The sequence below is a fragment of the Corvus cornix genome, chromosome 2 (genome assembly GCF_000738735.6).
Source record: "Corvus cornix cornix isolate S_Up_H32 chromosome 2, ASM73873v5, whole genome shotgun sequence".
In the NCBI taxonomy this organism is placed as follows: Eukaryota; Metazoa; Chordata; class Aves; order Passeriformes; family Corvidae; genus Corvus; species Corvus cornix.
Genome location: NC_046333.1, coordinates 64,542,321 through 64,556,766, shown reverse-complemented (window position 1 = coordinate 64,556,766; position 14,446 = coordinate 64,542,321). Strand labels below are relative to the sequence as shown.

At 40.5% G+C, this 14,446-nt stretch overlaps 1 protein-coding gene across 1 annotated transcript; it reads right to left on the bottom strand.

The window, feature by feature from the left end:
• Positions 1-6,262: 6,262 nt before the first annotated feature.
• On the bottom strand, positions 6,263-11,811 carry LOC104691407 (transmembrane protein 14C-like). Its single transcript, XM_010402874.3, has 5 exons — positions 11,705-11,811; positions 11,418-11,501; positions 8,895-8,996; positions 7,032-7,119; positions 6,263-6,841 (listed from the first exon to the last, which is right to left on the bottom strand). The coding sequence occupies exons 2-5, from the start codon at positions 11,491-11,493 to the stop codon at positions 6,784-6,786; spliced, it is 324 nt and encodes a 107-aa protein (XP_010401176.1). The 5' UTR covers positions 11,494-11,501; positions 11,705-11,811; the 3' UTR covers positions 6,263-6,783.
• Between the last annotated feature and the right edge of the window lie 2,635 nt (positions 11,812-14,446).

Genomic DNA, 14,446 nt, shown 5'->3' with positions numbered 1-14,446 from the left:
TCTCAGAAAGTCACAATGCCTTTTAATATTGGAAATATTTGCTTGCTTGACAGCATGGGAAGAGGATATACAGAAGAAAATGTTATTTGTCTTTTGGTTTTTATCACTGTTATGTGGTACTTACCACTGATAAATACCAAAACCATAGATAAACAAACAAAATGCTTTAAAAAGGTGGAAATAAAACTCCTGTGCAATCATGGTACTGTCTGTTGCTGTGCAGAAGCATGAATGTGTGTGTTAATTGCACACCTGGCCATGAGGAGGATGTAGCTGAAGTTGGGTCTGTGTTGATCAGGGACTCTCTGTGCTGCCTGAGAAACTGACTGCTAAACAACCTACTGTCCTTTACGTAAATAAATGGATTTATATAAAAATAAATTCATATAGATGATATTTATAGGCGTAGGTTAAACACAGTGTCCTTATTTTTTGGCAGGGATGAGACAGTAGTGGCACATGAAGGAGAAAATCTGGCGACAGGCCCTAAACTGATGTAAATGCTGCAGGGTTGCCAGGTGAGGTAGCGTCTGGGAACTGAAGATATTGCTGGATATAGGACAAACAATGCAGAGTGAAGCATCTAGCACACTGCTAAACACCAGGGATATGTAACCACACAGAGAACCAGAATGATCATTTTCACAACAGCTTTACGGATTAGAATACTTTCAGAAGATTTTAGGATTGCCATTCTGTGTCCATTGTCATGATTTTTGGGCTACTACCCCCATCATAATAAATTTTCCCTGCCTCCCAGTCCAGGCTTCATTTTTTAACAGAAGCAGAATCTGAGTAAGAGGACCAACCCTCCTCTCACCTCAGAATATTTTATGTCTTGTCGTGACACCACAGACCTGCAGGAATCTCAGTGAAGGGAAATTTCTGTCCAGAATTTAAAAGCGTTTACTTTGTTCCTACTGCTTTTCATCTATTTTCTCTCCTCCTGGTGTGTATTTTTCCGCCCTGCTGACTGTGGTGCTGCATACTAATGGGGCAATACTTGGCCCATCCCCAGAGAAGTTGCGTGCAGGTTTATTGAGGAACAGAGAGGTCAGAAGGAATTTCAGCGCATCCATTAATTCTCCTACTGGTGGGATGCCTTCAGGTAACAGCACATAATGTGATCCCAATCATTTTCTATGGTTATAACATTGCTGAAAGAGCATGTATCCAAAGAAACTTAGCCAATGCCCTCTCCCTCATTATATATATAATTATTCCAACATCTTACAAAACGATAATGTTTATGTTTTTTCTAAAAGCGTTTAGAGGAGGCCTGTCCTGCTAAATCCCCTCTGCTTGTGAGTCAGGCTGAGAACTTGCAGATTTTCTTTTTTGCTGTAAATAGGTGAGAAAGACTGGGATGATCTTCCAATACAGAAAAGCTTTCCTTCAGGGGGTGTAAGAAGAGTGGCAAAAGGGTTATTTTCATTTTTCGCGCGATTATTATTAGCTCCTTAGCAGCACGACCATTGGATTGCATAGCATGCTTGGTGAGAAAAGCCTTTTGCCCCAGGATCATTTCCTTTCATTCCTCAGGCCAGCGCAAAGGTAATAAAGAAGCTAAAGACCTATTCAGCTGAGAGAGCCAAGCATTTGTGTTCCAGCATTTGGAGTTCCAGGTCAGATAGCGACAAGTGGGCAAACCCTAACCTGGAAACAAGTTGATTGTTGTTTATCCTTGTCTCCAAGTCTCGGGGTGGGGTGGGGTGTCCTTCTCCCCCGGCTGACAGCGGCCGCATCGGAGCCGCGCTGCCGCCCTCTCCCGGCTCGGCGCGCTGGAAAGCCTTCCAAAGCCCCTGCATTCCCAGCACAGGCAGCCACCGACTAACAAACAAACAAGGGGAAAAAATGGAAAGAGAAAACCAGGAAAAAGAAAAACCGAAACAAACACCAAGGAGAAAAGGGAAAAATTACAGAAAGGGGGAAAAAAAGGGTAAAAAAAAGAAGAAGGGAAAAAAGGGTAAAAAAAGAAGAAGGAAAAAAATAAAAAGGAAAAGAAAGGAAACAAGGGGGGAAAGAAAAAAAGGGAAAAGCTAAAAGAGAACAAAAAAAAAGAGAAATAAGGAAAAAAGAAAAAATGAAAAGGAAAGGAGATAAAAAGATAAGAGATTAAAAAAATAGATGAAAAAAGGAGGGAAGGGAGGGAAGGGGAGGGCAGGGGAGGGGAGAAGAGGGGAGGAGTGAGGGATTGTTCTTCACGGAGGGGGTGGCCAAGCAGTGGAACAAGATCTGAGGGAAGCAGTGATGGTCCCAAACTTGTTGCTGTTCAATAAGCACTTGTACAGTGATCTTAGATACATAGTTCCATTTCTAGGTTGTTCTGCGTGGCGTCAGGAGTTGTACCCAATGATCCTATGGGTCCCCCCCAGTTGAGAATATTCTGGGATTCTACGTATTAGTACTAAAGCTCAATCCCACTTAGTTACTGTGCTTGCAGGACAGGATCTCAAAATACATTAGCAATATATTAGCAAATGCTAACATCTCATGAAATAAGGGGAATAGACTTTTGTTGTACCATATTTTTTTCTCATTAGGGTTTTTCTCAAGGAGTTTCAAAACAATGTATGAACTACCAGCAATAAAACAGTATCAATTCCAGCTACCAATTCTTGCTCCTGGGGCAGGGAACATTTTAAGCCATACACTGTGTAAGATAGCAATGTAAAAGACAGACAGGGAAGGGATACAGAAAACATTATCTCCATTTCACAGTTCAGAAGAGAAGCACAAAAAGACTAAAGGGAACACCCAAAGTCACTTGTGCACTGGACTGAGCTGGGAATATTGCATAAAAGCATCAGCACTTTGATCTGTTCCATCATGGAATTTCAAGGAAGCAGGAGGGAAGATGAGGGCAGATGCCTCTGTGTTATTACTGACACAACATTTTTCCATTTTTACTTGTAGGGATTCTGGAGAAACAAAGACTTTCCTCCTCCTGTCATAACTGCCTGGAGGTTCTCCTGGCATTTTTTTCCCCTCCCATTTTTCCAGGTGATTAAGCTGTGCAGTCAGAAAGCATGACTGTAATGCCAAGAAGCCAGCAATTTTAACACCACAAAAGGATAATTGTGTAATACTTCAGGCCATATTAGTTTCAGCACAGACTGACCCTCAGCTGGTGATGACAAGAGTGCCAACAGCTCCCAGCACAATGACTGACAGAACTGGGACATGGCAAATTGCACTTTCAAAGCCTGCAGCAGAACAAGAGTTAGGGGACTCGCTTTGCATTAAAACAGCCTTGTACCATATTCTTAGAACAAGGGATAAAGTAGGACAGCACATGACTACTTCCCTTTTAAACCATTCCACTTGGAACATCTTTCATCCTCCTCTCATTCTCCTTTGCTGGTTTGTGAAAGACAGTTGCCTGTACTGCTAGTGTAACATTACCAGAATTCTTATTCTATACCACACATTTGCAGTAAATCAAAGAGATTTTTGCTACCTGCAAATGTCACATTAATTGGAAGAACAGCTTAGAGTTTGACATCTATCAATGTGTGAGTAACCTCAACACAATGGTGCAATTGAGCCTAAGTATATTATTGCTGTACTAGAGGTCTGAGTGTTGTACCTGTAAAGACTAAGCCATCATGGATGCACTCAACTGTCCAATATTTTTACTCTCCCCCAAAATATTTGCTCACATTTTCACTAATTAGGTGTTCTATAACATTCCAAACCTGTATGTACGTGATGCTGCCTTAGTATCAGCAATTGAGGCACCACAGGTAAGATCCATAATTGGAGATCCTAGAGTTAGCCTGAAGTAAACACATAGGTAAGATCTAGGTGGTCCCATGGATTTTCCACGCTGGGCAGAGAGGAATCTGGGTTCCATTGCACAGCTTCAGAATGTTTCTGCATTTTTGCCAGTTACTATTTAGCTTTTAAAGAAGACTTTAAAAATAGTTGATCCTTTTCCCACAGATCCCAGGAACTTTGCAATCTCTTCTCAGCTGTGGTGTGTCTTCCCCTGGCAAAATTCTCCCTGCAGGATATCCCACGGCCTGAGGCAAGGAGCCTCAGGGAACTTGAACCCATCCATAGCAGGAACTGAAGGGAGCCCAACATCTCTCACTTTCCAGGACTTAAGGTCAGCAACTGCTATTACAAAAATAGGCTTAAACGCCCCCCTTAAAAAATTTAGGGCAAACTCCTACTTTCAAGAGATCATCTACCTACCAAAGTGAATAGGAAATTCCCTCCTCTGGTCCTGAGCAAGCCACTCAACAGAGAGGTAAAATACCTGACATCTCCTCTTGCCACCCAGCTTCTTTCAGGCAAGTAGATGTGGAATGGAGGACCTGGGCCTTCACTCTATGAAACGAGGATTTGACAACTCCAATTCTTTTCTTCTCTCAATTCTGTAATGTTCTGGATGCATGATTAAACTCTGAGTTGTTGAATCCTGGTGACTCAATATGTGTATAGTAAAACTAGTTTCCTGTTCCTGGACCTTTTTAAAAAAATCAGTATTCATTTCAGCTTGTGCTGACAGCTGAAACTGTAAGAAATATTAAACTAATATTTTTATTTTCAGAGTGTGCTTTGAACAGAACAGCCTTACTTTACGAGTTATTTTAGCAGTTCATTTCCCAAAAATAAATAAATCACTCTTTCCAAAATCCATGTACAAGCTGACTCATAACATGAAGTTCCACTCAAGTCATGGCATAGCCACAGTGGATTTAATGCAAAAGTAATTATCTCAGTTTACATAGAGACCACTCACAGTGGAAAAAACCCCCAGAAAGAAATCTTTTAGAATTAGCTAACAATCAAACTAAAAGCAGGAACAATCTGGAGGAAGGATGTTCATGTCTTTAATTCTTGAACGGCTCTAGAAAATTCTGTATCAGTGATGGGATTTTCTATTCAATGACACAGGGTGATTTAAAAATATAAAAAGGTAATTACAAAACTTCTGTTAGATTTTGCTTCAAGTATGGCCAAAAGAGACTATGATTTAACTGAGACTAGAATTTCAGATGTGCTTTAACATGTTTTTAGTGTTGCTCCCTGCACATTCATCCTGTACAGATGAGGCTATTTACAGATTAAGTCCCTGGAAACAAGATAGGTTACAATATGCAATATATTCAAAAACCTGGAATTAATTTGATAACTTTTGCTAAAAGAATTGGTAACAGACAGCATGACTGGCCCAACATCTATAGATCTGCTTGTAATTACTACTTTCTACTACAGCAGCCTCCAGTCTACTACCATATGGGTGGCCATTGATCCACAACAGTAGAAAAGTCACTTTGACTCAATACTACTAAATGCCATTTTCAGAAAAGGAAATACAGGTATTGAAGTGACCAACAAAATGGAGCAATTATGTAGTTTGGTATTTGCTTTATGCAGTTTGAGGCAATTTTTACAAATTCCTGTAAACACTACAAAATGGAAAGTGTGTAAGATGGAAGTTAATTTAAACCTGCTTTGCCATGATCATGTTAAGCAGTTGACAAGGTTCTGATATCATCAGTGCTATAAAGGTCCCAAAGTAAAATCTTAAATAGTCAATACATAAAATATCACTTTAAAATAAAGGTACACACTGTAAGAATCCTAATTTATCAATAATAATGTATCACTAAAGAATAAGCTGATAAAGGATTTTCTTTCACACATTTCTTGCCTCTCCCTTCCATCACAGTGCTAAGCCCACGTTAGCTGTGCCTGCACCAATAGAGCTGCAAGAGCCAGTGCAGGAGAAGCAGTCAAGGTTGGAGTGACAACAAAAGCACCAGATGGCACTGATGCCTCTTCCACACTTCAGTCCTCAGGCATCCCAGCAGAACAAGGAACCCTCCTGACTCCAGGGTTTCCTAATAATGACAGATTTGAAGAGGCACAGCCACTCTCCTAAGAGATAAAAATAAGATGCTGATACATTCTATTGTCAAATAAGCCTGTAAGATCAGAATTACATAGTGTTAGGGTATTTTATTCCAGTTATACAGTCTAGATCACATTCAACTGTTCAATTAGCTTAATTAATCGCTTAATTAATCCACGGGGTAAGTCCCTTTCAACCAACTTTTTTAATGCAGTGTTAATGAAGGCCCCTAATTTAATCTTCTGTCCCTCCATGTATAAAGTGATTTTTAAATATCATTGAAAGACAGCCCTTGGATACTAACAGTCCACTCCAAAGACCTCCACTGAGAAAACAAGGTGAAAAAAAGTACCCCTGTCTCCAAACACAGAAATTATACAAAAAACCCATGCCGAATAAAGGTTTGTAACAGATTTTACTTATAGAAAAGCATCATTTTAGCATCATTTAACAATAAAAAGGCAAGATCTGTTTGACATTATAAAGACATGGTATATCAATTCAGAATGCAACGGGTAAAGCACGCTGTAATACTCAGTATAAAAGGTCTGAGATACACTATTGTATTTAGCCACTTACTCCTGGTGCCTCTTTGTAGATATTTTCTTAATTACAGGTTCTCTCTGCTTCATACATGTCAGCAGTATATTTTGGAATATACAAACATGGAAGCGTTAAAATACATTGAAACATGTCTGGAAAAATCAGAGCCAGGACCCATTTCTCTCTATACACATACAGCTCTATCTGATCATTGGAACAAATGGCACCTTGTATATAAACTGTCTGTTCCCCTTACATAAAAATGAGAAAAAAAAAGTCTTGATACAGAAAATTTTTCCATCTTCTCACTTCTTCATTCATGCAACTTCATTATCAGGTTTCGTTTTCCAAATATTAAGATGTAAAATTAACAGTTACTTATCCTGGGGCTTTTCCAGCATCTTCAGTGCTAATCTTCCAACCATTAGCAAACTGTATAAGGGGAAAAATAATATAATTAAACAATAATAACAACAATTTGTCAATTCATTTTCAAATATTTCACGTAAGGGGTGCACTGGAAGAAAAATGATACACAAAATATGGTTCACTCTGTCTCAGCTTAATTAAGCAAGTAAGAAATCACACACATGAATTTAAAAAAAAGTATACTGTATTGTACCTGACACCAGCAATTAGCCCTGCAGGCATGAATTTTCTGGAGTTGTAAAATCTTGTTCCCATGACGGCAGTCAGTGCTCCAGAGGTAACTTAAAGGAGAGATTGCACAGTTCAGTCAGCAGAGATGTGTGTATGGGAGAAACACAACAGAATTCAAAAGTAACAGAACAGAGAGAAGCAACAGCATCAAGTAAAAAGAGAAACAGGGTTACTTCACTTGACAGACTAAGAGAGTCAATAAAATTGTGTACATTTTAAAATGCCTTAGTTTGTAAAGAGTAAGTATTCTACATCAAGCTCTAGCAGACAGTGTACTCCACATGCTTCTGCACATACTCCTCAAATTTTTTTTTCCAAATGTGCTCTTTTTGAGACTGGAAATAATTTATGATACACTGCTCTGGAACTCAGTCCTTCCCCACACAGGGAAATCATGAAAGTTGTCCACATAATTCCCCCACTTCTCAAAAAAGGGAGGGAGCATTTTCATGTCTAACTTGTAACAATGTTCTAAGAATGAGCTAATTTATGTTTTCAAAAGACTTCAAAACGAAGTGTGCCAACCATCAGAGTTAAAGCTACTGTCCCTGACCACTTGACATACAGATAGGAGCCAGGTAGTTTCACTCAGTAAAATAGAAAGGACAGTCCCTGGAACATGGTATCTCAAATAAAGACTGAATGCCAAAAAAAAAGTAAGGAAAACATACACTGATGAAATCCTTAGCCTTAATATGCATCTGCTACCCAGTGGTAACAGCTACACACAACATGTTGTTCCAACAACTCTTTTATCCTCTACTGTTGCTTCTATGTGATGACTGGTCCTGCAGGATCCAGTTCATCTTCAGTCCTAACCATGGCATCCTTCCTCCTTAACACCAGCCTAAATATTGTAATTGATGTCTTCTAATCCCACGTAAGGAGATATGTAGGAGACTGGGACTGTAGTCTAAGACGCAATGGAATTTTGTTTCAAACAGCACTAGAACACATCTTTTCCAAAAACTTTAAAGCATGAGAAGGACGAAAAGACTCCATACGCGACTGAGTTACAGAAATGTATCTGTCTCTCCTATTTGGGAAAACATTTGACCTCACACTTCTTAGGCTTGCTGTATTTGCAGAGTATTCCAGTTATTAAGGCTTGACCACACACAGCTTTTGGCCTGTCCAGTAGGTGTGGAAGTGGACTGCCTGTAAACAAAGCTGAAGTGGAGGAAATGCTGGGCCTTCCCCTTTCACTTCTGATTTTCACATGTCAAAGATGCTATGTCACTGCTTCAGTAAAAAATGCTATAGTCAGTGGTGGCTCTTTAAATACTGACCAAGCAGTAACTCTCCACAGTTACCTTCTCAAATCAGGGGGAAGGGAAGCTCCAATTCTGAGAAGGAAGAAACAGCATTACTGAAGCTTGCTTCTCTCTCAAACCTCCCCAGGCATCAACACCTTTGTAATTCCACATATTTGTCATATATAAAAATAAGCCAGTCACAGTCTCTGCCATTTTCTTTGATAATAAAATAGTCTGCTAGGGGTATGGTCAGTCTGAAGGGGAATCTCACTTCCCAAAATTTTCCAGCCTCCTGCAGGATGCTCAAGGTAGGAGGATCCAGCCAAAAAGAGGGCACACAGGGGTCAGAAATCCACTTATTAGCACTTCCCTTGCACTATGATCCTTCATACACATCAGTATGAGACAGATGCGTGCTGGCAGCCACCAGTTCAGCAAAGTTTAGACAGAACTGAAATTAGATTTGTAACACTATCCCTGTTTAACTCTTCTGCAAAGACTTTTAGGTACTCATTCAAAATATATAGGCTAAATATAATCTTTTCTAAAAAAAATTTTAAATTACTTACTCAGAGAAACCCAAACGTTATTTGGATTCTGTGAGACCTGATAAGCACCCAGTCCAGCCAAACTCCCAAAGAAAAGACCAGCAGCTAGTGATGGAACACTACCTGAATAAGTAGAAGATAATGCATTTATTAGAAACTTTAAAATTGACTTGGTGAGCAGCTTCGTTTCGTAAAACACCAACAATAATAAAAAAAAAAAGATGGGCATTCATCATTCATTGTTATAAAGAAGATTAGAGAAGGGTTTTTGTAAGATATTGAGGCCATGCTGATCAGCACCAAGAAACAATTCAATTACTCTTGCATAAGATACATACTGCATTAGTATTTAGTTCTCTAACAGCAAAGACATTAATACACTTATGATTGAAAGAATAGTGAGAAATACAAAATAATTGGTGTTTTCCTTGCACAAACTGAAGCATGCTGTTTCAAAACAGTCTTATGAAAATTTCTTGAGGGGCAGTAAAGTAGATGGATTAAATTGTAAGGATTTAAGATCAGAAAAAAAGGACATGTGGGTGGAATTGGGCAGGAAGGCATTCAAAGAGTTGCCAAGGAACAGGGCAGAGTTGAACAAGAGGTCATATCTCCTAAGTACAGCTGAGATTTGATCCAAAGGTAACTACAGACTTTGGAAGAAGGTTCCCTGGACCCATCTAAACTTTGAATCAAGTCCTCAGTATAAATGATAATCTCAAACTACCAGAAAATAAAGAATACCACCTCTAAATTGGTGATTTATAGAATATACCAAGTAATGAAGTGGCATGATCACTGTGAGTGGTGAAAGCCTTCTATAAGGCTAATGGTACTGAAGCTGGTTCTTTACATATTCCATTCTGAGGTCACCTTTCAAAGACTTGAGATTGAAAAGCTAATCTGATAAAGATCTCCTCTCAATGTTACAGGAGGACTGCATATTGCTTCCAGAAAGTAATCATTCTTTAGTCATCAACAAGGTTGCTGTAGTATTGCTTTATATCCTGCTTCTGGTATAAAAAGAAGGGACAAAAATGATAGAAAGCACCTGATATACTTGTACATGTGCAAGGAAAAGATGCACTCTCTAGTAGGCGGCTGCTTTACACAGAGTATGGGTTACCAAATTTGCGGGAGCTACAATGCTTTCCACAAGCCTGTGAAGCAAGAAACATCTATCATATATCCCTTGAATTTTACCTCAAGGCACTGTTTAAGGAGCTATGACACATACACTTCCTAGAACACATTACCTCCAGCTCAAGAAATTCCTATGTCTCAAAACACAGGGACCCAGAGAACTTGCTAAATGAAGACAGAAAAATTTATCAATCAATCAATAAATCATTCACTCACTCACTCTTTGATTGCCATGTTCTCATATTCTTCCAAATGCACCTACTACTGCCCCCTGTCTGTGTGGGTAAATAGACCTGGTTGTAAAAGAACAGATCACCAACTTAGCTCTAGGCATGAAAGTTCCATTTTCTTTTGGTTTCTCCAAGTAATTAGTAAGGATACAATAGCTCCTTTGTATGTTTTTTTTTTCTCTCTAGCAGTCACCATATGAGTTTCTCATTCAAATGGTTCCCCATTCAAAAATCCTGTGACCTGGATTCCCTCGCCTGAGCATAACCACATCCACCCAATCAGGTTCCAGAGGCTTGAAAGACACCTATCCTTTCATAATGGCCTCGGAAAAATACAGATGCAATTAGTTACTTAAGTCCTCAGTATTGTCCCTTCTGTCCTAAACTCCACTCACAACCCAAAGGATAAATCAAGCCAATGGAAAACAAACTGGAATAGGCACTAGCATCTATGTAGTCAAATGCACTGGTAAGAATCTTACTGACTTCAGCAGTGCCTCTTCCTATCATAAAAACTAAGACGGCTTAGGGATTTTCAAAGCTGGAAGAGAGAGTGTTGCAGCAGGAATGAATCCACAGTTCTGTCTGGAGGAGGGCTAACTCAGAAAAAGGCCAGGAAATGAAAGCAGTAGGTCAGAGGGTAAGCTTATGATGCAGAGCCCAGAAGAGGAACAAGTTTAAGGACTGATTTGCACTGTTTAGCTCTACTTGGAGAAAAGATAGTTCTGCAAGCCCTCTGCAGCTTGCAGTATACTGTTATCATCGAAGATTAAAATGGGAATAAATCTCTTAAGGGGGAAAAAGGGTGATTTATGTCATTTGTAGATACAGAACACTTACAGAATGCTTGTATTTTTAACAGCAGGGAAAAAGCCTTTCTGAAGCAAACTTATGACAGTTCATCTAAAGAGCACAGTGCAGATATCAGCATCCACCAGAAAGCAGATTATAGCCTTATCAGCCCAAAGCACCAGCTCAACTCAAAATCCACCACACCCCAACAGCAGCAAGTTACCAGCACATGGCACAAACCGATAACATTTACATCTGGGTCAACTTCGAGATAGGAGGCTTTCGTAAAAAGCTGCCCAGCTCCCACCAAATTACTGGGGAGAGGGAGAAGCAGGTGGGAGGAAAGGGGGAGGGATAGAAGCACCTTTCGGCGCCCTACCTGCTTTTGCGTAGCCAATGATCCCTCCTGATGCCACCAGGGCGGCGTAGCCAAAGCCGAGCCAGTCCACTGCCATGCCGAAAACTGGAAGAGAAAATTGGGGTGAGGATCAGCACCTCTTAACCTTTTTCAGGGGAGGAAAAAAACAAAGCAAAGCATTTTGCCGTGGCGAGCTTTTCCACGAGCAAGGCCTGCCTAAAGGCTAAGCTCTGAAGCGAGCCCAGGAGATGAAACCGGCTTTGTTAGGAAGGCAGCCCCGGGGGCACAGGGACACTGCGGGGTCTCACCTGCGCGGCGGCCCCGCTCCGCAGCACCCGGGGCGGAGCAGGCGGCGGAAGGGGAGGCGAGAGAGACACGCACCGCCCAACGCTTCCCTTTTCCGGCTGTTCTGAGAAAAGGGAGCAGAAAGCCAAGCACAAAACCCAACCGAAAACCCACCCAAGAGGCAGGGCAGGGTGCGCCCCGCAGCCCGGGATTGCGGAGGAGGAGGAGGTGCTGGTGCCTTCCCACCTACTTGCAGAGCTCCCGGGAATCCCCCGGCACGGCGGGAGGCGGGGGTCGAGGATGCTCGAGCGAGCCCTGGTGCCTACAAATGACTCAGTACAGACCAAGTTTTGTGCTCATGTTCAGTGAGGGGCAAAGCTCCCGCAGAACTGCAGTAGTGTGCACCCAATCCATCCTAGTCCTGATCCAAAAGTGAGGTTACGTGGTACAGCTGAGAATTTGGGGTTGGGTTTTGGTGTAGCATGAGCTACAACTCTGGGCAGCCTGCAGGCTGCTTCTAGCTTTGATCAGTAATTTCAGTATAGCTCTTGTATGGAAGATGTAGAGGATTTCCAGGACCTCCGAATTACAGGCTAATGCAACAGAAAAAGGAGTCTTCTGCTGTAGAAGTTATGCAACAGTGGGAGATGGGAAAGCATCTTGTAAAGAAAATGTTTGCCGTTTTTTTTTTTTTAATCTGGAAAAATGTAGAGATGTTTCTAACTACCTAAAAAGCTAAACTTTCTCTTTTCCGAGCTCCGAAATGGACTTCGTTAATGTAAATGATCCTCCATGATTTTACTCCAGTTGTCCATGCACTTATCTCCCATGGATGTTTCACCATATAAAAAGGAAAAGTACTCCTGTAGCCAGATCCCTGAACTGAGGGGCTTAAATTCCTCTTCATAATAGAAGGCATAAAACATGAGAGGCCTGTACTTTCTGCAAAACACAATTTCCCGTAGCTGCATTTCAAAGTTTCCCATCTTTATGAATTAGCCTAATGGTCAGAAAGTGGGGAGCAGTTTAATTCCTTTGTTGGCCTAAGTGCTTTAAATAGGAATCTCCTCCCTCCGTGCAAAGTGCCACAACCAACACATATCTAAGCTATACTGGATGGGGTTTCCTTTTCCATTCGAGCTGTGTAATAGCTGTGAAGTTCAAGCTTCCCTGGGCTCTGCTTTGTGATCCAGCACAGGAATTCCCCAAGAGGGGAAACAGGAAAACTGCAAGAAATCCACAGCTACTGGAGCTATTGAACTCACCTGGGGCTCAGCTGAGATGCTGCTCACTGAGCTGTTGTTTCTTGCAGCTATGGCTCCATCTACTCTCCCAGTGTCATGTACACCCATCCCTTCTGACAGGGACAGCTTTCTCACTGCTGACATCTCCTCTCTCTGCACTGCTGCCTTCCCTCTACCATTCTAAACAGTTCCCTGAAAACCAGAATGGAAAATGTGCTGAAAAGGAAGATGTACACAAAGATACAACGAAAAAAACAAACTGCCAAGTACTCATTAGTAGTAGAATATTCACTCAAGGTATAAAAAATATGGGTTTTCCCCTAAGGACTGTTCTTCTCTGTCTCCAGGTCATAAATCGTTCTGAGTCTCATGAGATGCATAATTCTTTGTTACTACACAGGGAGTTTGGATTTTTACAAATGTCTAATATTTACTTCTAAGTCCAAACTTTAGAACCCAATTTATGTGGAACTTTTGCTTTTTAATTCTTAAAATTATGTGCTGAGTGGATTTTTCCTGGTGCTTCTGCAAGCCTGCTTCTGCAGTTGTGATGACTGTGTCCATGAGCTCATGTATTTAAAAATTCAAATGATAAAAACTGGTTTAGTAGTGGCAGACATTTTGTCAAGGACATAAGCACTATCAAATAGACATAACACTTTACAAATGAAAACACTGTACACAATTCCCTTATTTAGGCTTATACTTTTAAAGTCTTATATTTACTGTAGAAGCCTTATGAATTAAAAATCTGTTTTGGCACCTTTCTGTCAAGTCAACAAACCATTTGAAGTTGTATATTATTTGCATGTATTTGTCAACACAAGCATTTAGGGTATCATTAAAATTAGAAGCTGTGTAAGCTCAAACTTAATCCCTTTAATGTTGAATTAAACTGAGCTTGCATAAATCAACTATATGGAATATCCAAACAAGGGGCTCTGATCATTTATCTAAAGTAGGAAAACAGTTACATAAGGTAAATATGGACATCCAAGAGAATACTGCTACTGCCACATGAACCATTCTGTATAAGCACTGAGGATGCTCACTTTGTTTCCATGTCAGAGCATACAGCTGGAGTTATGTCCTATTTTATATCTCTAAACCAGCCTGCATGCCTGTCTTCAGATTTGGCTCAATCTTTTTTCTGGTTTTCTCTACTTTTTCTCTTGCTACACAAATAAGGAGGAACAGATGAAGTGAATCAGAATAAAACAGAATTCCAACTACTCTTTGAAAACAGAAATAGTAATGACTACTCCAGTAGTGCAGAAAACAACATTAACATGCCTTACACCTTAAAATAAAGAAAGGAAACATTTAGTACAGCTCTTTGACCTTGTTCTCACCAGCTCAACTTTGTTTTTCCCACTGCATATTTGTAATAAGGCTTAGGATAAACTCCTGTTCCCACTGACTGAGAAGGTCAGGAATTCACTTTTTGTTTAAGTGCAAACAAACAGATAGGTGACATTTATCAGCGTGGCAAACATTTCAAATGTTATATAATTCTTTTTT